The sequence below is a fragment of the Nanorana parkeri genome, unplaced genomic scaffold, assembly GCF_000935625.1.
Source record: "Nanorana parkeri isolate BGI_ZX_2015 unplaced genomic scaffold, ASM93562v1 scaffold550, whole genome shotgun sequence".
NCBI lineage: Eukaryota > Metazoa > Chordata > Amphibia > Anura > Dicroglossidae > Nanorana > Nanorana parkeri.
Window position 1 is genome coordinate 649,536 of NW_017306818.1, and position 25,978 is coordinate 675,513.

Here is a 25,978-nt window from a genome sequence, read left to right on the forward strand (position 1 = left end):
AGCCACGAAGCAGCAGTGAGAGTTCCTGGAGTCCTGGAGAGGGAGGGGAGACATGGCTGAGCTGTATGTGAAGCCGGGTAAGAGGCTGTGGAAAGGGCTGGGAGGTGGTTACATACTCGGGGGGATAATTATTCATGATGACTACGTTATATGACTTCAGTTTGGCCTCATTTAGTAAATCTGCTTAGTTACAGCTAAGTGTATCCAGGGATCTAATGCGGCTTATGTCATACATGTGATGTGTGACTAGTCAGCTACCGTCCATGTCAACACAGCTCCCTGTCATAGAAGAGGTTGGATGTTATGTGGGGACACACCGGGAAGTCTGATAACAGCAGCACATTTAAAGCAGAACTCCGGGGGAAAATGATTAACCCTTTCAGTGGGGCTACCCCCGCACTGCAAGGGTTAACTGCGTGTTTTTGTCTAGGGAAGATGATAACAAAGTTATACTTTCCGGATCCTTAAAGCCAGCCAGCTGTCACAGCGCTCAATCTAGCCTTTGTCCTATCAAAGCAATTGCAACAGTTTTAGCTTATTTTTTTATGTGCAAATTGCCTTTCAACATGTGCGCCTGTTTTGACCTGAGCTTGCACTATTACGCAAGTTCCCAACTATTTACCTCATGTGCGCCTGTTTTCACTAGAGCTTGCCCTATTTTTCCGATTGCACGTGTTTTGCGAAAGTGCGCAACTATTTACCTCTGCACTTGTCCTGCGGCTGTCTGAAGCTGGAGCATCATCTAACAAAACAATTGCTACTTAAGAAGTCCCCATGACCACTTCTTCAAGAAGCGACAGTTAAGCTTTTTGCCTGAAGTTACAAAGTCTTCTTTCCTGGAGTCTATTAAACCTCATTTATCAACATTACACTAGCATCATAAATCTGGCGCAAATAAATCCTATGCAACCATATGCGAGTTCAAACACTCCCAATTGCTACGGATCAGGTGAGTATTACTTTTTTTATTTTCCTCCCTAGACACAAACAAGCAATTAACCCTTGCAGTGCGGGAGTAACCCCTTCTTAATAATAATTTTCCCCTGGGTTCCTCTTTAACTTTTCAAGAGAGTAAAGATTTAACCCACTGCCCCTTGGAAGAGTAACTACAGAGGGGGGGATTTATCATCGCAATTGCGAGTGTTTGAACTTGCATGTGGTTGCATGGGATACATAAATGAGATTAAATAGACGCCAGGAAAGAAGACCTGTAACTACAGGCAAAAAGCTTAACTGTCGCTTCTTGAAGAAAGTGGTCATTGGGACTGCTAAAGTTGCGATTGTTTTGTTAGATGATGCGCCAGCTTCAGACAGCCGCAGGACAAGTGCAGATGTAATCAGTTGCGAAATTTTGCAATACATGTGCAATTGGAAAAATAGTGCAAGCTCTAGTGAAAACAGGCGCACATGGTAAAAGGAGCGGTTAAACAGATTTGCACTGGACGCCCAATATAGCTGCTCACGTACAGAAAGATTGTTCACCACCTTGACGCCATTTCTAACCAAAGAATTATCTCTGAGTCAACTCAAAGAAGTGGTGTCTCTTTTCAAAGATACGGAGTGGTACCACAAGGCTAAATTAACTGCATGTCTAGGCCCTCTAGATATCCTTTGGCGTTCCCCAGCGTGATGTTACCTAGTTTAACTCATGCTACGCTCCTCTGATTGACCTGCATAGCACCTTTTGCTGTTTATCAATATTGTGAACTTGTAATACTTGCGGCAAATCTGCCTGTTTTGTAACGTTTGGAAAACTTTCAATAAAAATTACATGCAAAAAAAAAAACCAAACAGATTTGCACATTAAAAAAAATTATTCTAAGAGGCTAAAACTGTCGCAATTGCTTTGATAAATTCCCCCCAGAATCTCTTCTTTTAGCCCCCATTCACCCCTGGCTGGTTTGTTGCACATTTCCCAAGGCACGAAAACGCTCAATATATAGCAACCCATTATTTTCAGTGGTGCCCCTTCTAACCTGACCGTTGTGTCACTCGAAAAAGTCCATGAGCTTTATTCACGCAGAAAACTGTCACTGTCGCACCCCTCTCCTGGCCCAATCAGTTGGGGCTGGGGAATTTCCCAACCGGCAGCTACACATCAAAAAGGAGCGGGAAATGCCCCTTTTGGGCCGGCTCCGCCCAGTTGTTATTTATTGCCCGGGACCTGCCAGTAGACTCTGGCAGGTGTCGGCCAATAGGAAACAGTTGGGCGGAGCTAGCTAGATGTCAACGCTTGCTCCGCCCAATTGTTTATATTTTGCCGGCATCTGTCAGATTTGCCATTATGCGTTTGGAATTCGTTTAATTTTCTTTAAAATATTTTAATTTTCTTAACTTTAAAATTTTCGTTTAAAAAAAAACAAAAAACTTTTTAAACATTTTGTCCCCCTCCTTTTAATTAAATTTTTTTTTCTATTCTGCTCGCTACCTCGGAGGTAGCGAGCAGAATAGCCGAGCCGAATTTTCTATTTACTTACTGCCGTTTGGCCCCTATGAGAATAGGGGCGAACGCCAGTGTATGAGCTGCCAGAGATTCAGCTCAGCCGATCCAGATGTTGGATCAGCTGAGTCGAACTTCTTCTGCACTTCTTCTCAACCGAACATGCAGAGCATATTTGGCTGACCTGAAGGCAGCTGATGTACGGCTGATTTTAGCCAATGTACGGCTGAAATCAGCCATACAAGGCTGAAGTGAATAGCCAAACAGCAGTCGGCTCACTTCTCTTCGGCAGCTAAGTGAATAACCCCCTTAGTGTTTGGATAGAGTGGGGAAGGATTAGAACCCTCGTTACCAGGTAAAAAGAAAGAATGCGGCCACCATATCTAAGCTGCAATATATCACATTTTTTGGGTTTTGATAAACTTTAACCTATTTTTGACACTAAAAGCCTCGGGCTTAGAACTGCCAGTGGCTCCAGCCAAAGTGCTGTCTTTGTCAGCATAAGAAAAACATCCAAATCTGCTGTATTGTAAATTTAGAACTATGTTATATATTCTGAAACATTCAGTAACTATGGTAACACAGCATGCCGGTTTCTAAATATATTCATAAAACCTGACGCTATTTTTGTTTTTAAAAAACAGCTGATGAAGTATAAAAGTAACAAAGTTAATTAAGTACTTAAAGTGACATTAAACCCTCAGATTTTTTAACATAAACCAATACTGTAATGTGTACCTACTGTAATCCATGGTAGTTTCCCTTCTCTTTGCTGCTCTTCCTTTTAAATCCTCATGCCGGGGGAGAACTTCCCTTTGCAGCTGACTGCCTCTTCCTTTAGTGCTGGCTCAGGTTGCAAACCTACACACAGACACCATGTAGCCATTCCAGAGACAAGGCAGTCTGCTGCAAAACAGAAGTTCTGCTCAGCATGAGAAGAGATACCGATTTAAAAGGAAGAGCAGCAAAGAGAAGGCAAACAACCATGGATTACAGTAAGGCGCACATTACAGTATTGTTTTATGTTAAAAAATCTGAGTAATTAATATCACTTTAAGGCCCCTTTCATGTGGTGTTCTGATCAAGTCCGTCTGAAGTTTTTCAGGCATACCTGATCAGAATCTTACAGTGTTATTCACAGAAGGATGAAGAGTTTGGAGAAGGCACGAGAAGTTAACAATCTAGGACAACATAGCTGATCTGGAAAGTGAGCTGAATTGGAGAATTGTTCCAAATCAGCTATTTTGGCCTGGATTGTTCACTTCTCCTGCCTTCTCCAAACTCTTCACCCTTTAGTGCAGGGGCGCCCACAATTTTTTGTTCGGAGATCTATTTTTCAAATGACAAGCTCAATGAGATCTACCATCAAAAGAACACCTGCATTCAGGTGGGGGGGAGCATGGCGGTGCATTGAAGTCAATGGCACCGCACCCACGCCCCTCACCCGCAGTGCAATCGCCCGCACCCGGAACGCAGGCTCATTAGTGCCTGCATTCTGGTCCAGTGCCATCTGCAAAAATACTGCAAGCACTATTTTTGCAGATGGCACTGGACCGGAATGCAGGCAGGCGATCGCACTGTGGGTAATGAATGGTGAGGAGCCTCTGTACAGCGTGCTACTCCCCTTTGAGAAACTCATGAATGAACAGGAAGTGATATGAATGAACAGGAAGTGCTTTACAACCGGGGACACATAGTCCTATGTGTCTCCAGTTATTTACAAACACTGGAGTGATCAGCTGATCGCTCCAGTGTTTGTCCTGCACAGAGGATTGGTACATATTACTGATATGTACCGATCCTCTGCCGCTCGGCCACGCACACAGGGGGCTCAGCTTCTCCTCTGGATCTCTGCTGCTCTCCCAGGCAGAGGCAGCGGGGGATCCGAAGAGAAGTGAGGGAAGCACTTCAGCTGCGGGGGGGAATTGGAGTACGGAGCAGCAGCATGTGCGTTGAGGAGAGAGAGAGCCGCCGGCTGTCAGATCCAGGCCGAGCGGCTCTCTCTCCTCACCGCTCGGCGTGCTGCTGTGATAGCGGCTCCGTCCTCCGCCACCGGCTGCAGCGCTTCGTTCTCTTCTCCTTGGATCCCCCGCTGCATACAGATGGGTGAGAGCAGCAGGGATCCAGAGAAGCCCCACGGCAGGAGGACAGGACATCGCGCTCTACCAGGGATCGCTTTGCGATCGACTGGTAGATCGCGATCGACCTAATGGGCACCCCTGCTTTAGTGAATAACCCTGAAAGTGTTAGTCTCTGGGGTGTTTGATGTAAATGGATTATGTCCAATGACATCAGAGTCCGTCTAGGTCCAAAAAAAAAGGAACAGAGTTCTGTTTTGAACGGGACGGATCGTAGGTAATCTGATGTAAATGTACACACTGCTTACATCCGACTCCCATAGACCTAACATGGGTCTGGTCAGTTTTTTGCTCCATTGCAAGATGGAGGGAAAAACCTGAACGTCCAATGATGTCACAAGAGTTCTCTATTGCTCCAATCAGAAGGGCATCTGTGCACAGATCCTCTTCTGATCCAAATGCACACCGGCCATGTAAAAGAGGCTTTAGTGGTTTTCATACTATATATAGAGATAACTTACAAAGCACTATGTACTCTTTGTGACATTACTGGAGAGGGGAGCATAGGAAACGTAAATATATTCTAGGGAGGGAGGGAATAAGTTAAACCTTTGCTTGCCCTAAGTTGAATGTTCCTCATCATCCGGGTGGCCTGTCAGTGGTGTGTAGTCCCAGAGAATGGGAGCTGGATCTATTGCAGAACGTTGCATCTAGAGTCTGCGAGTTGCAGGAATAAGGTGTTGAGATTGCTTTGCGTCTCTGATGAGGTCCACACTAATTCAACATGTAAACGTTTCTGCAGTATGGTTAAAAACATGGAAGAACCATCTTGTTTTAAATGTTTTTTTGTATACTTTACCAAGAAGAGGGGTCTAGGGGGGATTTGTTGTACCACAAACACAAAACATTGATGAAATGCTGCTTGGCGTTTTATATCTGCTCAGAATAGTAGAGGAGCTGCCCCTGGACATTTCATTCATACCTGGACATTTCATTCATATATCTCTACCGCAGTGTGTTCTGTGTATTCAAATCATGGTTGGGATGAGTTGGCATTTTTATACAAGAAGGCCAACTAGACCACTAATTGCCTCCTGTGGTATAGGTGTTGTTGGCAGCCAATCCTCTGTACAGACTAAGACTTTACGTACGCAGGCTGATGAGGTCCAACAGAGGAATCCTGCTGAAAGAATCTGCGGATTTGTGCGGTTGGAATTACAGGTGGTGCCAGACAGCTACGGATTCTTGGCCTGTACAAAGTAATGACAGGCTAACAGGAGCAACAGCTGTCCAATGCTATTCGCTTGTATGCACATATCAGTGGTTTCCTATAGCTAGAGGCAGACGTCCAGCTCTGGATGCAATCTTTCTTCGTCCAGAGCCGGTCATCTATTCGCTAGGCAGTGTGAAGCCAGTTTCCTAGCCAATCAGGTAGCTGGGAGGCAGGTCATGACATGCAGATAACCGCTGGATGTGTGGATACATGTGAATAGAGACAGATAGCCGTGGACAGCTGTAGGTCCTGTCAGCTTGTATAGCTAGAGCGACCAGAGCTGTCTGGAACCACCTATAATTACAGCCATAAGAATCCACAGATTCTTGCCACAGGAATCCGCTGCCAGACCTGATTAGCCTGTATGAATGAGGCTTTAAGGCTCAGGATTTGTTCTTCTCCCTGTTTCCTTGGTATTTTCTACTATAGACCAATAAAATAAATAATGGTACTTCATGTTTAAAACCTGTAACATGTTTTTCCTATTTAACAGGTAACAAAGAAAAGGGCTGGAATGACCCTCCCCAATTCTCGTATGGCTTGCAGATGTCTGGAGGTGGTAAACGCACACCGCTGAATAAAAGAGTCCCGGTACCTTTACAGGATCCCCCTGCAGGTAGGAGACAGGAGAAGAATCATGCTGTGACCTTCTTGTATAAATCGCAGTATGCAGTGAATCTTTTACTTCTCTAGAGATCACTACAGAGTTACATGTTTACTGTATGAGTCTTGACATACTCAGACTAGGAAGAAAGTGATGTCATTTACAACTTTTTGCCACTTAAGTGGGTATATGTACTGTTTGGATTTTGTGCTAACTAGGGATGTACCAATACTTTTTTTTTGGTATAGAGTACCGATATTTTTTTTCGGTACTCGCTGATACAGAATACCGTTATCCCGAGGTACCGTGGACCCGGGTTTATGTTAAAAAATCTGAGGGTTTAATGTCACTTTAAGCGGAGATCTGAAAAGCAAGTCTGTGTCTGCGGGTGAGGGATCTTTTTATGATTATTGCTAGCTCTAAACTTTATGGCTTGTTGCTTTGGTGTTGGGCAGAGGATTTTGTCCAATGTAAGAAATTTGGTGTATGCAAAAATACCTTTTTATGAAGTATATTCATGTGTAGCGTGTGCACTTTTGGCACAGTGGCATATTTACTGTTCATGCTGTAATCATTATATTCATCTGTAGTTTTGATCTTGTTTTTGTTTCATTTTAGCATCTTCAGGGCAACCACTTTCTTCTTCCACTCCTCCAAAGATGCCACCAGCAGGTTCAACAAGCAACATTGGCCCTCCTCCTTTGGGACAAGTCTCCTCACCCCTTAGAACAGACAACTCAAAGCCGTGTTCCAGTCAAACAGAATCGCAGGCTCCTGTAGATGTAAAGGATGTTCTAGTCCCACTCCGTGAAATCTTGGAGGCCTGCAAAGATCTCATTAAGGTGTTTATTGTTAAATTAAACTGGGCCATCACAACTTTCTGTTTATATAGAAGGATGGTGCTCATTATTTGTTACCAAAGTTTTGCTATTCTTAATTTTCTATCATTTGTAAAGGTATTGTCAAGTTTTAGGTAGAAGCTGTATGAATTCATAGAGCACTTCCTGACTGAGGACAGCTTTAGGAAGAAGTAGGGGAGATGCTTGTAGTGTGTAAATTCTTTTCATATTGTTACCTCTGTTTTGTAATGTTTGAATGTTTTGATACAAGTGAGCTCTGGGTAGCAGCCTGCAGGAGATGGAAAACTTTTTTCTAGGAGTCTTCATTTAGACTTTGTGGAAAAGCCAGACTCAGGTTGCATGGTCTCCTGCGGTCTCCCTGATTGGGACTTTGAGCTGTATAAAGATGCTCCTTAGGTTGTATATATACTGTACTGCATATATCGCAGCTTAGCATACCTTAGCAATTAAGAAACATGGAGCCGCTCTAACCTCTTGTCTCCAATCCCGCTGCTGGAACCTCTACAACTAAGACCCATTTTGGTGGCTGCAACATGTAAGCATTTGTTAGTTTGCTGCTTTTATGCCTTTTTCAAAATAAAGTATTGAATGGACAGATCCCCTTCGAGTGCCGGTTTTTACCTATTGCTTAGCCTACCTTAAACTTGGCTGAAGCACTTACATTAACCTACAGATGGACAAAAAGCCTTCTGTATTTGATAATAAAGTGTTGAATATCTCATGTATATACAACTTCTCAGTTTGCGATATGATCTCTTTACGATGGGTTTATCAGAACGTAACCCCGTTTGTATACTGGGGAGTATCTGTCGTTATCTGCATTATTTGATAGCTGGATACAAAAAAGTGTACCCACAAAGCTGTGTATAAAATGTGGCTAGAAGATTGGACACATCTCTAGAAAAAGGTTTTTAGAATTATTCCTCAAAATGGGTTCTTGATGAAAGCCCATAATAGTTTGCCACCATTACTGCAACAGCATATAAGGGGAATTGTTCCAACGGGGGACAAAGCAATAAAAAAAAAACCCTCCCCACCATATACACAATGAATGGGGAAAGAAGTACTAAAAATAATATTTGAAAGTGTTGATTTCTTTTTAGTATTATTAAATGTTCTACTTGCAGTCAGCAGGTGATGAGTTCTATACACAGACAGGAAATCTCTGAAAGCTCATATCGCTGCGTATGACTTGGAAGATATGCACTCCTCTCTTCTAGCAGACACAGCGCCATCTTCGTTGCTCAATTTCTTCAGGCTGCCAACTAACATGCAGGGAGCAATAGGGATTCTGATTTAACAGCCCATCATGCTTTGCGATCTGTCATACGTCCAATGACCAGTGCAATGTGTTGCCCATTTTGTTTCTAAAGTTTACATGTGAATTATTTTATTTTGCAGAAACAAGTGTTTCTTGATATAAGCAAGAGACTTGCCATGCTGGAAGAAATGTGGAACAGTGGAAAGCTATCAAGTCCTGTGCAGAGAAGAATGGGAATACTGGTAAAGGGTAGGCACCCTGCTCACATTACCTTTCTACCTTTTTATGGGAAAGTTGAAGAAGATGAGATGGATTTGTATCATTTGCCTAAGGCAAACTTGTACTAATGAAATTCATTATATACTAAACACTTGGGGCCATAAATATAAAACAGTGAATTTGACTTTTAAAAGGAAAACCACTGGTGGTGAATCAGTCACTGTCAGTAAAAACACATTCACCTGCAGAGAATGTTTGGTGAATGCCAAATTTACTGCTTTATAAATATGCCCCTTAATGTTAATCTATGAGGAGTTCTAATCTGTCACCTTATACAGACCACAGAACATGGAGGTAATTTCTCAGTCATATTATTGACAGCCGGGTACACATTGTTCCTTGTAACTCACCTTGCCTCTGACTCTGGGGGTCATGCCTGTAACTGCCAGTCTTGCAATTGCTCATGGGACTTGTAGTTCCACAAAAGCTGGAGGTCTGGAGTTGCCCACCCCTTGTTTTACAGAGAACAGTTATTTACTATATAAGAAGCCAGACTGGAATGTGGTGAAGCATATCCCTTTATTTTCCCTGGTAGTCATTCCGTCTAGTAGCCATGGGTAAGAATAAGATGCTTGTATTGACCTCAATCAGAACTGGAATTCTGCTGATGAAGTCCACAGGTCCCTGATGGTGGATCATGTAAATGAAGTCAGTCAGTGGATGGTGGGAGTGAAACGTTTAATTGCTGAAGCGAGAAACTTACCTCACGAGGAGCTGCCTGCAAAAGAAGAGGCCGTAACAGAGAGCACCGACAGCGGCCATCAGGACACCTAGGAGGCCATTTTAGTACATGGCCGTATTGCTATGCAGTCTACCCACAGTATCAAATGACTTTTTTCAGTCAATATTAACTTTGTTTTTATGGTATTTTTCTGGTTGACCTTTTTTTGGGATTAAGGAGATAATTTTCTTCTGTGGCATCTTTCAGGTTTAGTGATGGCAGCCATTTTGAGGACTGAGCCAATATTAACGTTTACGCAGCTTATCGGTTAAACAGGACTGGGGAATAACTGAGGTTGTCTATAGCTCATCTTCCACAATGGCTTCCTCCACAGAGCACTTTACATTGACTAGCCTGCTGCTGACCTAAAAGAATTTGCAAAGTTTCTCTATTATCTGAGCCATGAATGGCAATGAAGAGGAAACTGATGGAGCTGTTATGCATTTTTCTGCAGGATTATTAAATCAGCGACGACCTGTTCTCTTCTTTTAAATTGCTTAACACCAAGCCTTTAATTAAATGATCAATACACTGAAACTGACATATTTTATTGATGAATAGGCGTTATAATCATCTGGTATTTTTTAATAAATTTGGTTAAAATTTGAACCGTATTAGTTTGTTATATTTATGTTCCAAATTCACAAGCAAAAATGCTTTCATAGTATCCTGCGGTTCGAAGATTTCTTGTCACGATTTCTGTCACAGGTCGGCTGGGTAGATCGGGAGGTGAGCAAACACATACCGGTACTCGCTCACTTCTCGATCCTGTGTCGGCAGAGAGCTGTGACAGGGGAGGGGCTGGATTCCCCCCTCCCCTGTCCGATCCTCCAGCGCTGACTGGCGGAACGGACGGGGGAGGCGGCGGCTACAGCTGGCTCTGCCTCTAGATAGGCAGAGCCAGCTGTCACTCACGCAGCTGGGTGGATCCAGACATAAGGACGCTAGTTTGTGTCCTCCCGTTACTCTTAGGAGAACTATGGGGAAAAGCCTTATCCCCATAGTTCTCCTTTTAAGAAGAAAAACTTACAAAAAAAGCACCCAATTAATATATATTCAAAAGTTAAAAGTGAGTTGTTAATGCTTACTCTAACCTTAACTCTAAAATCTAATCCCTGCCCTGAACATAACTCTTCAAATGTAGCTGAATCCCAACAATGAACTTGCTCTCTTGTGCTCTGTTTTATTATGCCAAGCGTCTTGTTATATCTGTTCAAGCAGTACAAAAAATAGCTTCCAATCCTGGCAGAAATCCAGCGTTGTCCTGTGTGCTGTGCTATTTCATGTTAAAGATGTCACCAGCACACCATATTGAAGTGAAGAACACGTCTGTTTAATGACGCTTCATGTCAAAACAAATAGCAACGTTTCGGGGCCACACAAGGTCCCCTTCATCAGGCTTGAAATGGATTTCAATTTGTTTTGGCATGAAGCATCAATAAACAGACATGTTCTTCAATATGGTGTGCTGGTGACATCTTTAACTAGTTTCAGTATTGGCGGCTCCATCCGCAATCACTTCGAGCACCCACGCTGACAGGGATACCCGGTAAGGAGTGCAGCAGGATTCTGGAATACATACATCTGTGCTTTTTCATGCACTATTGTAAGCCCTGTCCACCTTCCCCTCTTCATATCTCCATTTGCATAGTTCTAACACACTTCCTGTCCTAGGGTGATGACTCTACTGCTCCACAGATACAGTATGGTGAGTGAGTGTTGCCTCCCAAGGACAGGATTGCTAGAAAACGAATGCAGCCACCACTACAAAAGACTGGTAAGCTGCATGATATGACATTTTTGTACACTTTTAGGGTACATTTACACCAAAATTGGAAGGTACTCGCATCTCAATGGAAGATTCATTAACTTGCGACTGTACTGATTTCCTTCCAATCCATTGCATTCTGTCGTATATTTTCTTTTTTTTTGGCAAGCTTCATGTGAAGTAACGTGCCCTGAGTGGAGATACAGTAATACCTTGGTTTACGAGCATAATTCGTTCCGGCAGCATGCTTGTAATCCAAAGCGCTTGTATATCAAAGCGAATTTCCCCATAGGAAATAATGGAAATTCCGATGATTCGTTCCACAACCCAAAAATATTCATATAAAATGATTACAATACTGTACTGTAATATAATACTGTACAAAATATAAAGAAAAATAAACCAATTACAGGTACCTTTGTGGCCGGTGTGAGAGGGACAAGAGAGAGGAGCATTATTGTGTAGGACAACTTTCACTATCACTAACGGAATCACTGTTATCAATTGACTCACTGGAATCTTTTTCATTTCGTGAAACCTTAACAAGGAATCTGTCCAATGTGACATTGCATTGTCGTTAAACAGACTCATCGCTCGCACTGCTACAGCCTTATTCGGGTGGTGCTTTTCTACAAAATTTTGCTCTTATTGCAAGACATTTGCTTGTATATCAAGGCAAAATTTTTCATAAATGTTTGCTTGTCTTGCAAAATGCTCTCAAACCAAGTTACTTGTAAACCAAGGTATTACTGTACTTCACTGTAATGGTTTGCGATGCGGGGTGCATTGATGCACTGCGTTGAGCTCTACTTTTTTTTTTTCAGTGTAATGTACTGCAACAGAGCACAACTCTGCAGGATGACCTGTCCCTATTCACACCCATTCATTTTTCGTTGCCCTTGCGTTACCATCCCTCAAAAAATAGATGGTAACACAACAGATCTGGTATGATTGGGGCCTAAAAACAGGCCTAACATTCAGAAACTCTTGTTCTATACCACGGAGGTTAAATATCAGGTTGATCAAAGAGAAATACTACGATATTCTTTAAAAAAAAAAAACAGCTTTACATGGTTACTGCAACGAATAAGTATCTATCAAAGTCAGTAATGTTTTTGGTTTAACAATGACTTTGGGCCTTATTTAAAAAGCAGTCACTGTAAGGCCATGCTGCTGCTTTATAAATGCAGCTCAGTCATTGTGAAAGCAATAAATAAAAAAGGCAGATTTATAAAGCAATGTGAATTGTTTTACAAATGTGAGTGAAACCATAAAAACTTCAATTAATGGGGGGGTGGAGGGGTCGTAGTGATCTGAGCCGTCAGTCACAAGGCCAGCCTCTCCTACAATCGAGAAGTGTTCTCACCTGGGTTTATTAAACAATGTCATGATCTGTGCATTGACTTTAACTAGGGTCAGTTAATGGGACACATTAAAGCAAAACTTTGGAGAAAAAAAAGGGGGCTACCCCCTCACTGCAAGGGTTAGGTGCTCGTTTGGGTCTAGGTAAAAAAAAAAGTTCTAGCCACCTGATCCTTAGAACAAACCGGCTCTTAGGCTGCTCCCTTCCTCCTCGCTTTTCCTTCACGGCAGCGGTCCTCGAGTCAGCACGTTCTATACAGTGTTATTAGACGTGAGGACACCCATGGGGACATCCCATCGCTGCAAAGGAGGAGACAGGCAGGAGACAGCGATGTCACAGCTGGCCGGATCCAAGGATAGAGTGAGAATAACCCTTGCAAAGAAGCAAAAATGGACAAATTTGGATCTCTGTATAAAAAGAATTCTTCTTGCAAAACATGTTTATTAAAAGCTTTCTTAATTGAAAATCTGTGTTTTTAGATGTAATGATACAATATAATCTACAATGTAGTCTAGAAGCATAATAGATTATATTAGAGACCTGCAGTAGACTCATTTAAATACTTCAACTATTCTAGAAACCTGCAGGCAATACCAACCTTCTTTCCAGCATCACTGTTATATGTACTGTATAGGAAGAGGTCAGGAGACACATTTTGGCTCTTGATCTTTTACTATGTATATGATAAGGATCCGCAGCTGAAGGGATTTGGTTTGAGATAAGACCAAAATACTGCTGGCCTTTGATATTTAACCACTTGCTGACCGCCGTGTTTACACCCCCTTCCTGTCCAGGCCATTTTTCAGTATTCAGCGCTGCAGTACTTTGACTGACATTTATTCCGTCATGCAACGCTTTACTGAAATTAATTTTATACCATTTTTTGCGGGGCACATACAGCTTTCTTTTGGTGGTATTTTATCACCACTGGGGTTTTTACTACATTAACCTACTAAAAAGTTTGAATTGTTTTACATTATGTTTTAATACAATTATTATTACCCAATTTTTTGGTAAAATATAAAAGACGGGGTCACGTCGGGTAAATAGACACCAAACATGTCAAGCTTTAAAATTGCGTGCACCCGCGAAATCGCAACAAACTACAATGCCCAAAATTGACTAAAGGCAACGCTTTAAAAGCTTTTACCGCGCATCAGTTTAGTGTTATCAGTAATTAATGGCGCTAGAATTATTGCTCTCACTGCAACGTATATGTTACGGCGATATGCGGTGATATGTAAAAATTGCTGCGTAATTGCCATTTTTGCGCATCTATGTGGGGACTTTAAAAAATGTTGTGGGTTTTTTGTGTGTGTGTGTAAATTGTATTTATTTTGTGACCTATTTATTTATTTACACTTAACTTTATTGTTATCACATAGGGAGATAAGAATCCCCCTATGTGATATCAAATTACAGTGACCGGTCCCCTTTATGGAGACATCAGGGGTCTGTAAGACCCCTAATTTCACCTAGGGACCCCCAGAGAAGCTGATGATGCACAGATCTGCTTCATCAGCTTCTCTCCGGTTTCTGTACCGGAGAGTGACAGAGGAATGCGGAAGTGATGTAGTAAACATCACTTCCTGCATTCAGAGACAGGGGAGGAGAGCGGAGGGAGATCGTGTACTGAGCTCCCTCCGTTCTCAGTGCACTGAGCCACATCACCCATCCCGGATCGGACGCCCGGGATCACGGGGACAGCAACCACGAGGAGAGGTAAAGGGGGGCGCACAAAGACATGCAGCATACAAGCGATCGGGCGTCTTTACAGACACTGGACCGCTTGTATGTAAACGGCCATCGCTGGTTGTTTAAAATTCTGGTGGTTTCCAGCTCGTGCGGGCACAAAGGACATTTAAAGACGCCCACACACATCCAGAAGACTCTCGTCCGGCCGTTTCTGAACGTTCAGCAGACGGGAGGTGGTTAAATGATCTTTTTTGCAGCCTCTAGATTACACAAATACAGTTTCTTAGAGTATTTCTTTCACTGACAAATGCTGTACTGTCCGTCTTGTATTACACATCCTATCACAAGGGCTGTGGAAGTGCCTGTTTGTCTAGACTGCATTGCAAGAGTTAAGTCTAGGGGTAGAGGTATAAGGTGTAATGCTCACCTCTTCTCTCGCATGTTCAAGGTTATGGGTGGCCCCTCGCTGTCTTCATGTACAATGCAGGGTTTATTGGTCCTGCTTTGTACTGGATGACGGGTCACACAGATGGAGGGAACCTGCCAGAACGAGGAATTAGGTAAGTATTAGATCTTGTATTCCTCTACCGCTAGATTTAATAAGCATTTAACCCTTGAAATGCAGGTTGATGAGAACTTTAAATCAAATGAATACAGTAATGAGTAGCAACTAATTAGATATTTACCTGCCCACTTTCCTGTTGAAAGCTGATTGGCTGCCATAGATTGTGCTAAGGTGCAAATGGTAAGGCTGAAAACAGGGCAGTTTTTGTGTTTTATTTTTTTGGACCTCAAAAATGGGTTATGTTTAGGATATACATTTACATTTCTGAGTTTTGTGAGGTCGATAATAGGCAAGAAGTATGCTTTATACAAAGTGCAATTGGCAGCTCACCTTAGTTTTCTGTGATAGTGGTAAAGTGCATCTAAACACAGGAAGTAAGATGGCAGCAGCTATTAGTCCTTAGATGTGGTGGCGGTAATAGATTTTGTATTTTTCCTTTATTTTTACCTTGTGATCCTTCCCGTATCACTTTGTGTCCTCGAGTTACAATGCTAACTCCCTAGGACAAGACCACAGAACACTTCCCCCTTTCCCCTACATAACATGAGGGAAGGTATTATTTAGGCCACACAGAGAGCTGGGGACAATGCTAGCTGATAAGAGTGCAGCACAGGAAGTCATTAGCTTAATAAGTTTATTGTTGGTGTTTTCTTACACTTTAAATATGCACATATGTACAGAAAAAAAAGGAACAATATGAGATTTAAGATTCACATTTGGCTTCAGCAGAAATTACCAAATTATTTTGGAGGAATTCTCATTTTTGTTATGACTAACTGTAAATAAAACCATTCAGTTCTGTTGCCACTCATAGATAATAATGCCTTCTCACATAGTAATAACTGTTTAACTTGAGCGTACTGGAAAACAGCTTGACTGCTACATGCTTTCCACCAACATAAAGTTTACAACTCCTGGTTTCTTTACAGAAAGTCAAATAAGTATTTTCAAATGGCAAGAATGCCTATTCTATGCAGCTCAACTCACGCCTGTTGTTTTCTTGATGATGATCTTACCCTTCATCTCATCAAGATATTCTTGTTCAGGATAGATGAGGAAACCTGTAAACAAACTGTCTGTCCAGTATGGATCATAAAAAAGTCCATTCTGTTCAGAGTAAAAAATCTGTAGCCACACTTCATCTCCAGCCTTCAAAGGAAGAATGGTGGACCCTGATGCTATGTCGTGGTTCCCAGTGTTGGCATCAAAAGTCTTTATTTTGTATTGTCCATTGTGAACTAGTCCAATAGCCAAGTGCTTGTTTGCTAGAGTAATGTCGTAAGTGAAGAAATAAATACCAGGTATGCTGCATATATATTTCCCACTAGTGGCGTTATAGTGACCTCCTTCATTCATAAGGACTTTATCAAACTTAATAGGTAGTCGTTCTTTGGGGTAACTTTTTGTGACAGCCACGGAGAATGCTGACTTTGCTTTTTTTGAGCCACAAGTACATGGTCCAGGCATGCCTGTATCCCCTTTCTTTCCCTTTGGTCCCTTATTTCCTGTTGCCCCTGGTGTCCCAGAATCACCACGAATTCCTTTTGGACCTCTTGGGCCAGCTCGTCCAAAGGCTCCTGGCTTACCCTTACCACCTAGCTTTCCTGGATTTCCAACTTTGCCAGGAGTACCTGCAGAACATAGAAGATTACTATTTTTAGTTGGTTTTCAAAGTAAAAGAAGATTATACATCCGTAGGGAACAAACTTAAAACTGAACTCCAAGCAGCCAGTTAATTACATAATTAGAATACACATATGAGAAGTGCTTTATATTTATCAAACGTTTTTATAATCCTGTGAGACAGTAAAGCCAACGCCTGCAATTCACAAGACATCTCTACAGACTATGCAGCTGTTGAGCTATCCAAGGATGGACCAGCAGCATACTGATGGATAACTCAGTATCACTTGACTTAATTTCAAAAAAAGAAGAGAGATAGAAAAAGATGGGTTTTTTGGTGGCTCCAGAAAGAACAAGTCCAATAAACATCAGTCACATAGAAGTATAAAAAGTATAAATGTATTGAACAATATATAATAAAAGCATTCAATATGCATGAAAGGATAACAATAAGAAGCATATACCTCAGGGGAAAAGATATACCTCCTATCACCCCCAATACACCGCAATTGAGATTGTTGCCTAAATGATCATAATCTCATACATGTGAGGAAATAACATCATAATAACATAATAACAAGGCAACTTGTTATTGTGACAGGTATTAATGGAATGTATCTCAAGTGGAAAGGGCAAAGCTGATGGGGGTGATATGTTGCTTGCAATGCTAAAAAGGCACTGCCTGTAAGCTCGTAATCTCAACGCGTTTCGTGCCAATGGGGCGCTTCTTCAAGAGCGGGGAGAGGTAGTCTAGAGGTTATATAGAAACAAAATATAAGTAATCAACCAAAAATTAATTAAAATTGTAGATATCAAAATGACACTGGGAAGTGCCAGATAAGCCGTACCCCTTCAGTGTGAGGTCAGCAAGTGCTTAGCAATGGCATATAGCGGGCCAAGGGCATGTGAGCCCAGGGTGGAGGAGGATGGAATGATCACAGCTAAAGCGGGCCTGGACACTATGTAAACTAGGTAAAATGGAGGTGTATATAAAAGGTATGATATATACGAATCAGATATTATTAATAACCCAATTGTGTGAACCCAGGTATGCATATCATAACCAAACTCTGGCCCAAAAAATAACAACAGGGAGTGAAGAGAATGCACCAGATTGCCAGTAGAGGAAGTGTTGAAAAACAACAGGAGGAAGGGGGATGCAAGCTGACATCTGTGAGAGGGAGCTTAACAAGGAGTGAAAGGACTGTATGGATCCTTCTCTTACCCATAAAAAGAGGATGGAGGAGTGTCCACATTAGGAGATATAGGGTCCAGGGCAGCTGAGGGGGAAGATCCTCCACCTATCACCACTGATGTTCGTAGGGCCGTTGCCAGCCATGCACTGAAGACCTCAGCGGTCCCGTGCAGGCTTATAAGGTGGCGTCTGACATGAGAGATCACAAGATCTCTCAGTGGGACCGCCCATCAGCCAATCAGAAGCGAAGGGCGGGTTGACTCAGCTATACCTTTATATACACCTCCATTTTACCTATAGTGTCCAGGCCCGCTTTGGCTGTGATCATTCCATCCTCCTCCACCCTGGGCTCACATGCCCTTGGCCCGCTATATGCCATTGCTAAGCACTTGCTGACCTCACACTGAAGGGGTAAGGCTTATCTGGCACTTCCCAGTGTCATTTTGATATCTACAATTTTAATTAATTTTTGGTTGATTACTTATATTTTGTTTCTATATAACCTCTAGACTACCTCTCCCCGCTCCTGAAGAAGCGCCCCATTGGTGCGAAACCTCGTTGAGCCTACGAGCTTACAGGCAGTGCCTTTCTAGCATTGCAAGCAACATATCACCCCCATCAGCTTTGCCCTTTCCACTTGAGATACATTCCATTAATACCTGTCTCATATTGAGTTGCCTTGTTATTATGTTATTATGATGTCATTTCCTCACATGTATGAGATTATGATCCTTTAGGCAACAATCTCAATTGTGGTGTATTGGGGGTGATAGGAGGTATATCTTTTCCCCTGAGGTATATGCTTCTTATTTTTATCCTTTCATGCATATTGAATGCTTTTATTATATATTGTTCAATAAATTTATACTTTTTATACTTCTATGAGACTGATGTTTATTGGACTTGTTCTTTTTGGAGCCACCAAAAAACCCATCTTTTTCTATCTCTCTTCTTTTTTTTAAACAAATTTACCAGGGGTTGGTCTCCAGAAAGCAGGGATCTGTGCATCACAAAACAGTTTTGCATCACTTGACTTAAGCTGGCCATACACCTATAGATTATCTGCAGATTTTCTATGGTCAGATGGAAAAAGTGCAACAGATTCCTCCATCTATCCTAAACCGTGTGGATGGAGGAATTTCACACTGGGCCAAGCTTCAGTATCTTGCTAGTCGGCCCCACTGGCTGTCAAAATACCTGAACGATACTTTTCCAGTCTACACAGAGGGATAACAGGAGGCTCATTTCAAAACAGATTCATGTACCTTTGCCAGCTATAAAAATAAATTATCTAATCCATAACTGGATTAAATGGTGGCTTTTGACATGTACTTTAACCTCTTGCCGTCCGCCCGTAGTAAAAAAACGGACGGACGGCACTGCTGCATCTGCGGGTTGCCGTCTACAGACGGCAATTTTTTTCTGCTCGCGCGCGCCCCTAGCGGGCACGCACGGGCAGAAAAGACCCGATCAATGTACACACCCGTTACCGGGTGTTTCACATATAGGCGATCAGCGGGTCCATAGCCCGCCGATCGCCTATATGTGCTCGAAATAAATGTCAGTTAAAGTACCGCAGCGCTGAATACTGAAAAATGGCCTGGATGGGAAGGGGGTTTAACACCGCGGATGTCAACTGGTTAAACATGTTTCTGCAACTTTTCATGTATTACTATAGAAGAATTACTATATATTTGCTAAATATATTCAATTGGAAAGCATCCAATATTCCACATGCAGAATCTTGGTTACACTTTCAGTCAGTAGCTTGTGATATTGCCTCCTTTGGCACAAAATACAGCTTCCAGATGTTTCCGCCTATCTTCTATTGTTCCTTTAAGCTTCTACTCAATTGTCCTTGATGTGCACTTCTAATCTAGAAATATTCTCAAATTATTTTGCATGTGATTTAAATTTGAGACAAACCCAAAGATAATGAATAATATTTAAGTATGGGGACTGTGAAGGTCCAGGATTGTCTAGAGCTCTGGAGTTCAAGAGGACCAAGGAAAATCTCAGATACAATGCTTTGTGATAGATCCATTTCATCAACAGATGACAAAAAGCTCTTCAAATCCCCCCTCCCCCGCCTTAAATTTACTTTTGACAAGTTAAAGTTTCTATATTTCATATGCAGAAATATGATCTGCATGGAAGAGTATGGAACACAACATGTGGATGACTACAAAGTAATGATAAAATAAAAACTGAACTCTGGCTACTCTTGTCAAATGTAAATTTAATTTTTTATTTCATCAGACTTTAAGCTTATCTAAAGCAAAAAAACATAAATAATGTGTAGCTGCTTACCAGTCCTTAGAAGGGGCTACATTTTTTGTGTGGCTCTCTTTCTTTATTTTCACTGGGTAATCCAGGGAATAAACACTACATGTCTCTACATGGGTAAACATATTCCTCCACTGTGTCTATAAAGAGAGTCATGGTTGCCACCCAGGTTGGATTACAACATGTCTGTCTTTGGTAACCTCCATTACACAGGGGGCTTATGGGGATAGAAGAAGATTGACACTACATTTCCGACATGAGCAACATGTATTTTCTGTACTTGCCTAAAATGTTCTTTCCCTTCAAATGCAGCCAACACATCTAAGGACTGGTAAGCTGCATTGTATTCAATTTTTGTTCTTGGGTTTGGTCATGCTTTAACCAAGCCAGTTTTATACTCTTCCATGCAGATCATATTTGTGCAAGCAATGCAGTGCACTGCTTGCACAGTGCACCACACCTGTGGCATTTAAACATTGCTTTGGGTGCTTTGCAGTGATATGAGGGTTTTACTTTGCATACTTAGCATATGATTTGCATGGGACAATCATTATGAAGAAATCTTACCTGTTATTGCAAAAATCTGCATCTAAAGTATAAAACACAACAACTGGAAAAGTGATGGAAAATATACTCTGTCTACTGTCACTAAAAGTACATCTGAAGGGGTAATGAACAATTATTTAAAGAAAATAACTCTTTGCCATCTGTGAAGCAGTCTGAGATTTTCTTGGACTGGTACCGGTCTGTGAGTGACCTTTTTGTCAGAAACCAGATCTGAACCCAGAGCCTCTGCTGTAGCTGGCGGTGGTTCTACCTGCTGAGCCACGTTAGAACCTTGGATAGCTTCTTGCCTGATCTCCTGTGTGATCCTCAGTTACACCTAATCTCTGCTGAACTCTGAACTCCATGCTCCTCCCTTCAACTTCCTATTTAAGCCATGCCTCTGCACTTCCTCTTTGCCAGATTATTGTGCTCCTGCCTTGATCTTGCTTCCTGCTCCCTCTGTGCTTCATTCTGCTCATACTGCTTCCCGTGTACCGACCCTTGGCTACTGATTGACCGACTACTCTCTCCGTCTCCTGCTACATACCTGATACCTTTGACTCCTGACCTCAATTTTTTCACTGACTACGCTTCTGCCTGCTCCTCCACCACTACCTGCTTCTGCTTGTGTACCGAACCCGGCCTGTTATACTACGAATTGCCTGCAGCTTCAGCTGCTGGAGCCTGAACCCAGATCGTGACACTTTTAGGGACTGTGTATATAACTGTGCAATCAGTTATGTTATATGACAATACAAATTTCTATTCCTTACATTGCTCAGACACCTTGTAGAGGTCCCTGGGAGGTTACGCCACTAAACAGAACACAGAGACCACAAAGATTTTTTAGGTCAGTATGATGAATATAATACTACGCATGAAAATAATCTCAATAGTGTTGCTAAGTAGCCTGATTTTTCTTTGAAATTTTGGTAGAATGTTTATCTTACTCAAGGTGCCTTAAATGCCTCTCAGGACAGCATTACACTATACTTCTTACATTTAGTCAAGAAAAAGTAGAGCAAACACTTTAGAAATTGGTAGCATACCATCATCTCCTGTTTCTCCTTTCTCTCCATCCTTTCCATCTTTGCCATCTTTCCCTGGAAAGCCCATTCTTCCAATGGTGCCAGTGGGTCCAGGATGACCTGGAACTCCAGGCGGTCCAGGAGGTCCTGGCATGCTGCAGATAAGTTGAGGGTTGTCTTTGGAATAATGTAACTCTCCTTTAGCAGAACTGGTAAGCAGGTTATTGGCAACACATGGAAAAGCCCAAATCAGAAGCATGAGTGAAATCATTTCTCAACCTATGATGGCATGAGAGAAAAGAATACAAATTAAAATCTAAAAATGAATATAACAAAGGGGAGATTGCAGGATAATTATGTTTGGGCATATTAGGCATGGCTTGAGTAGTTATGGTAGCTATCCATTGACTGTGTGAGAACTTTTAGGGGCATTACAAGTGGGAGAGGTTGGATGATTTGTGCGTCTGCCATAATTTATCTGGGATGAGGACTCCTGTCTGTATGTCATTAATCAGAAACATTGCTCCTTTGGGAATATGCTGGGAAAGAGGGGCTGCTATTATCAGTTATTGTTGGGAGGGTGCAAGGGGGCCTGGGGATGGGTACTATTGTCAACTTGCGATTTGAAGCTGTTCTTGTGCAAACTTCAGATCTAGGGATAAAAGCAGGTTCCACCATAAGGCCCCGTTCACACCAAGGCGGTTCGGTGGCGCGGATTTGTCTGTGTTGAACTGCCGACATGAACGATTCCATACATTCCTATGGGCACTGTTCATGTGATTGCGCTGCTCCGCGCGATCCGAACCGCCTGCCACCCAAAATGCTCCCTGAGCTATTTTTTTTGCGTTGATCAGCGCGGATTCCATATAGATTTTAATGAAAACACTCTGATTAGCGCATCTGCCCTGGTGTGAATGGGGCCTAAGTCTAAAGGGGGTTATTGCTGAAAGCATAGACCTGATCCCACTGCCGTCTCACTGCTAACTGCCCTCACCCACCCTTAAGAGCCATAGTTATATAATAAACCCAAAACTCATACCCTGTGCTCCAGCTTCACTGTGCTTTAGTTAGTGAAATTTACACTCCAACATTAGTTCTAATTGCAGAATAAAGCATTCTTTACTTTAAATGATTACAAATTTACGTATATTTTCTCCTTTTATATCAAGGAAAGTACTTCATGTGTTGTGATTTTTTAACAACAGGTTTAAATAAGCAACTTAAAGGGGTTTTAAAGCCTCCGTTTTTTTTGCCTATATCTACTGCTGAGAAGCAGTAGATATAGGCAAAACGTTTTTTTTTTTAAACCCACTTAAACAGCGGTTTAGACTGACCTTATTATCGCTGCGCGCTCCCGCTGCGAGAGTCCAAGACTGTTCATGCGTCCGCAAAGGATCTTGGGCGGGCGCATGCGCAGTTCGGATTCTCGGCCGGGAGACGAGCAGAGACGCAAGGTAAGCCTATAGACGCGTGCACTGGCATGCAGACACCGCTGGATCGGAAGTGCCTGTAAGCAGAGAGGAGTCAGCGCTGGATCGGAGAGCCGCCGCACCGCTGGAGGGACAGATGAAAACATGGGCAAAGAAGAGGAAGATCGGATTAAGAGACATCATTTAAGCTAAGTGCTGACATTAACATGGGGGGGAGGGAAACATTTTTTATCCTTTAATGTCACTTTAAAAAATCCAGATGACAAGGTTTAATTTCCTGATCACAAGAACAAATTGTACATACAAAATAAGGTTGACATGACAAATTGAACAGAATTCAGAATGTTTAATTTGGGAGAAATATATAAATTAACATAGGAAATAAATGCCATCCAAGTAATGTCTTGTTACCTAGTTGGCATACCTAGACGGTGGAGCCTTTCTGTCATAAAACAAAAGTTTTGAATGTACTATTTCTATGCAATAATACTGTCAGTAGTATTTTCTTGACATGAGGTACCATGTAGAAATTGCAGGTTGGTCTGCTGGGGTAGTAAAGGGTGAAACAGTTATTTTCACGAGCTACTTTTAACCTGCTGTATCTATGTGACCCCTACCTTGTCTAATTTAGCTGAACAGCCTTGTAACCATACAGTACATTAGATTTTGTAGGAAAGTGTGGAGATGACCAAAGATAACCATCAATCTACAGTTTGGTTGATATTCATTTAAATAAGAACTATTATTTTCCAAGCCACAGAAAATTGAGCAAGAAGAGTTTTGAAGTTTCCATTAAGTGTCAAGTCACTAAAAAGTATCTAAACCCAAAGTCAAAAATGTAATATATTGCAGCTTACCAGCCCTTAAATGTGGTGGCTGCATTGGTTTTCTCTTTTTACTTTTGTTTTCCTTTATTTTCACCTGTCAATTCGGCCAGTTACACACTTCATCCCCGTTCACATTTGCCTTGCAGTGAATATATTGAGCACTTAACTCTTGCACTGCGGGGGGTAGCCCCACTGCAAGGGTAAGTTTTTTACATGTCCAGATTTAGCCAATACCTAAGGTGTCTTACCTCAACAGCTATTAAGTAGTTATACAGAGCTATTGTAATAACTAATGTACCCTATCTCTAGTGGCTAATCTACAAATATGGACATTCATTAAAATTAAAAAGGTGGAAGAATCTTGTAAAAACCTGAAGTCACATTGCAGTTAAGGTAAACACTTCAATATTGACTCAAAATATGCACTTACTATAAATGCACTATACAGTACTTTGCCTTTCAAGGAGGTGGAGGGGGTCCTGCAATGTAAATCCTACCAGTCACTTGCAACCCTTGGCATTCTGGGTCACATGTCTCATGGTCAAGGCAGAAGTATGCTGGCCTGCTTGCTAATAACGTCAAAGTCTTCACCTACTCTAGGTCATGTAACTTGGCTGCAAAGCACTGTTGGACCTGCTGTTTCCAGTTGGAACATTTGTTTTTGCACAATGTGATCAACCCTACCCCCTAATAGATTATTATATTTAGACATGTGTGATTCCTTTCATTCCGAATTGAAGTTCATATGAATTTTCCGAAATTCAGACATTCGGATGCATCCGAATTTCCAAATGAAAAAATAATGAATCTGAACATATCCAAATTCTCCGATAACGAAAATTTTGAATGCATCCAAAAAGGTTTCCGAATGTCATTCTAAATTATTAATTGTTGTTAAACGTTAACATAAACAAACAAACAGTTAACATAAAAAGAATCCTCTCCCCAATTCATACCACACCATTTAGGTCTGGTAGGAATTTAGCACGCAAAAAAAACAAAACGCTGAAATCCCTTACCAGACCCTTTGATCCGAGCAGCAGCCTGGCAGAGCAGGAAAGAGGGGGGTATAGGGGGGAGCATGCGCCTCCCCCTGCACTATACCAGGCCACATGCCCTCATCATGGGGTGGGTGCTTTGCCAGGGGGGACCCTTGTCCCCATATTGATGAGGACAAGGACCTCTTCCCCACAACCCTGGCCCTGTTGGTTGTGAGGGTCTGTGGGCTTATAGGAGTCTGGGTTCCCCCGTTTATAAAGGGGGGCACCCAGTTGCCGAACCCTTGTGAGTGAGTAAGTGTAGTTGTTACCCCTATTCATTTACCAAATACAGTAAAATAGTAAATTTACACACAATACCATGAAGAAAGAGTCCTTTATTTGAAAAGAAAAAAAAAACAACACAGTTTTTGACAAGTCTTTTATCTTAAAAAAAAAATGTCCATCAATGTAATCTAAACATTAATGACGTCGTCCAGCGATGTAGATCCACGTTAATCGCGATGGACCATGGCCACGACTAACGGAAAGAAAATAATACCCGAAGCCCGCCAACATGACCGATCCTGGCAAACTTTGACCCGAATGTCAACAAAGGGGCAGAGCGAGTCGTGACATTTGGGAGCAGAACTGTCCTAATAATAACTCTGCTCCTCAATGTCAAGAAAGGGGCGGAGCGAGTCGTGGCGTCACTGGACTTGTTCCGCACATTTGTTGACATTCGGGAGCAGAGTTGTTATTATGACAGCTCTGCTCTCGAATGTCAACAAAGGGGCGAAATAAGTCCTCTGATGTCACAACTTGCTCTGCTCTTTTGTTGATATTTGGGTCAGAGCTGTCATTTTGCGTCGAGAGTTCGGTTTGGTTGTGGCGTAGTATTTTTTCTATCAGCGAGTCTGTGGGCGTCGTAAATCCTGATTGATGTGGATCTACATTGCTGGACAACGTCATTGACCTGTGGATTACGTCAATGGACATTTTTTTAATATAAGACTTGTCAAAAACCTGTGTTGTGGTTTTTTTTCAAATAAAAAACTTTTGAAGAAGGTGTTGTCTGTTTATTTGCAATTTGGTGAATGAGTAGGAGTAACAACTACCTCTTACTCAGATTCCTTTAAGCCCCCCTGCCCTCATTACA

At 42.0% G+C, this 25,978-nt stretch overlaps 2 protein-coding genes and 1 long non-coding RNA gene across 4 annotated transcripts in view; 1 reads left to right on the forward strand and 2 right to left on the reverse strand.

The window, feature by feature from the left end:
• On the forward strand, positions 1-9,945 carry SRA1 (steroid receptor RNA activator 1). Of its 2 annotated transcripts, none has more exons than XM_018561919.1 (5): positions 1-77; positions 6,285-6,407; positions 7,014-7,237; positions 8,657-8,765; positions 9,376-9,945. In XM_018561919.1, exons 1-5 carry the CDS (start codon positions 53-55, stop codon positions 9,567-9,569), a joined length of 675 nt encoding a protein of 224 aa, XP_018417421.1. In that variant the 5' UTR covers positions 1-52; the 3' UTR covers positions 9,570-9,945. The 2 variants fall into 2 exon arrangements, with proteins under 2 accessions (XP_018417421.1, XP_018417422.1); XM_018561920.1 differs by having other exon boundaries at positions 7,023-7,237.
• The window catches only part of LOC108791431, a 20,474-nt gene continuing 2,287 nt past the window's right edge, over positions 7,792-25,978 (reverse strand). The window contains exons 2-3 of the long non-coding RNA XR_001941503.1: positions 24,141-24,147; positions 7,792-7,882 (exon numbers count right to left, since the gene is read on the reverse strand). This is a non-coding gene — a long non-coding RNA (uncharacterized LOC108791431). The remainder of the gene's footprint in view (positions 7,883-24,140; positions 24,148-25,978) is intronic.
• Positions 15,873-25,978, reverse strand: part of C1QTNF2 (C1q and tumor necrosis factor related protein 2) — a 21,502-nt gene continuing 11,396 nt past the window's right edge. The window contains exons 2-3 of the mRNA XM_018561916.1: positions 21,607-21,864; positions 15,873-16,538 (exon numbers count right to left, since the gene is read on the reverse strand). Of these exons, the coding sequence (XP_018417418.1) occupies positions 15,886-16,538; positions 21,607-21,856 (903 nt within the window). The 5' untranslated portion in view covers positions 21,857-21,864 and the 3' untranslated portion in view covers positions 15,873-15,885. The remainder of the gene's footprint in view (positions 16,539-21,606; positions 21,865-25,978) is intronic.

What these genes read in the sequence shown, in the direction of transcription:
- SRA1 (XM_018561919.1), top strand. Translation starts at nt 53, where the DNA reads ATGGCTGAGCTGTATGTGAAGCCGG. An exon ending in CCTGCAAAGATCTCATTAAG is followed by an intron (nt 7,238 to 8,656) that starts GTGTTTATTGTT and finishes TTTATTTTGCAG; the next exon opens with AAACAAGTGTTTCTTGATAT. An exon ending in AATGGGAATACTGGTAAAGG is followed by an intron (nt 8,766 to 9,375) that starts GTAGGCACCCTG and finishes ATGCTTGTATTG; the next exon opens with ACCTCAATCAGAACTGGAAT.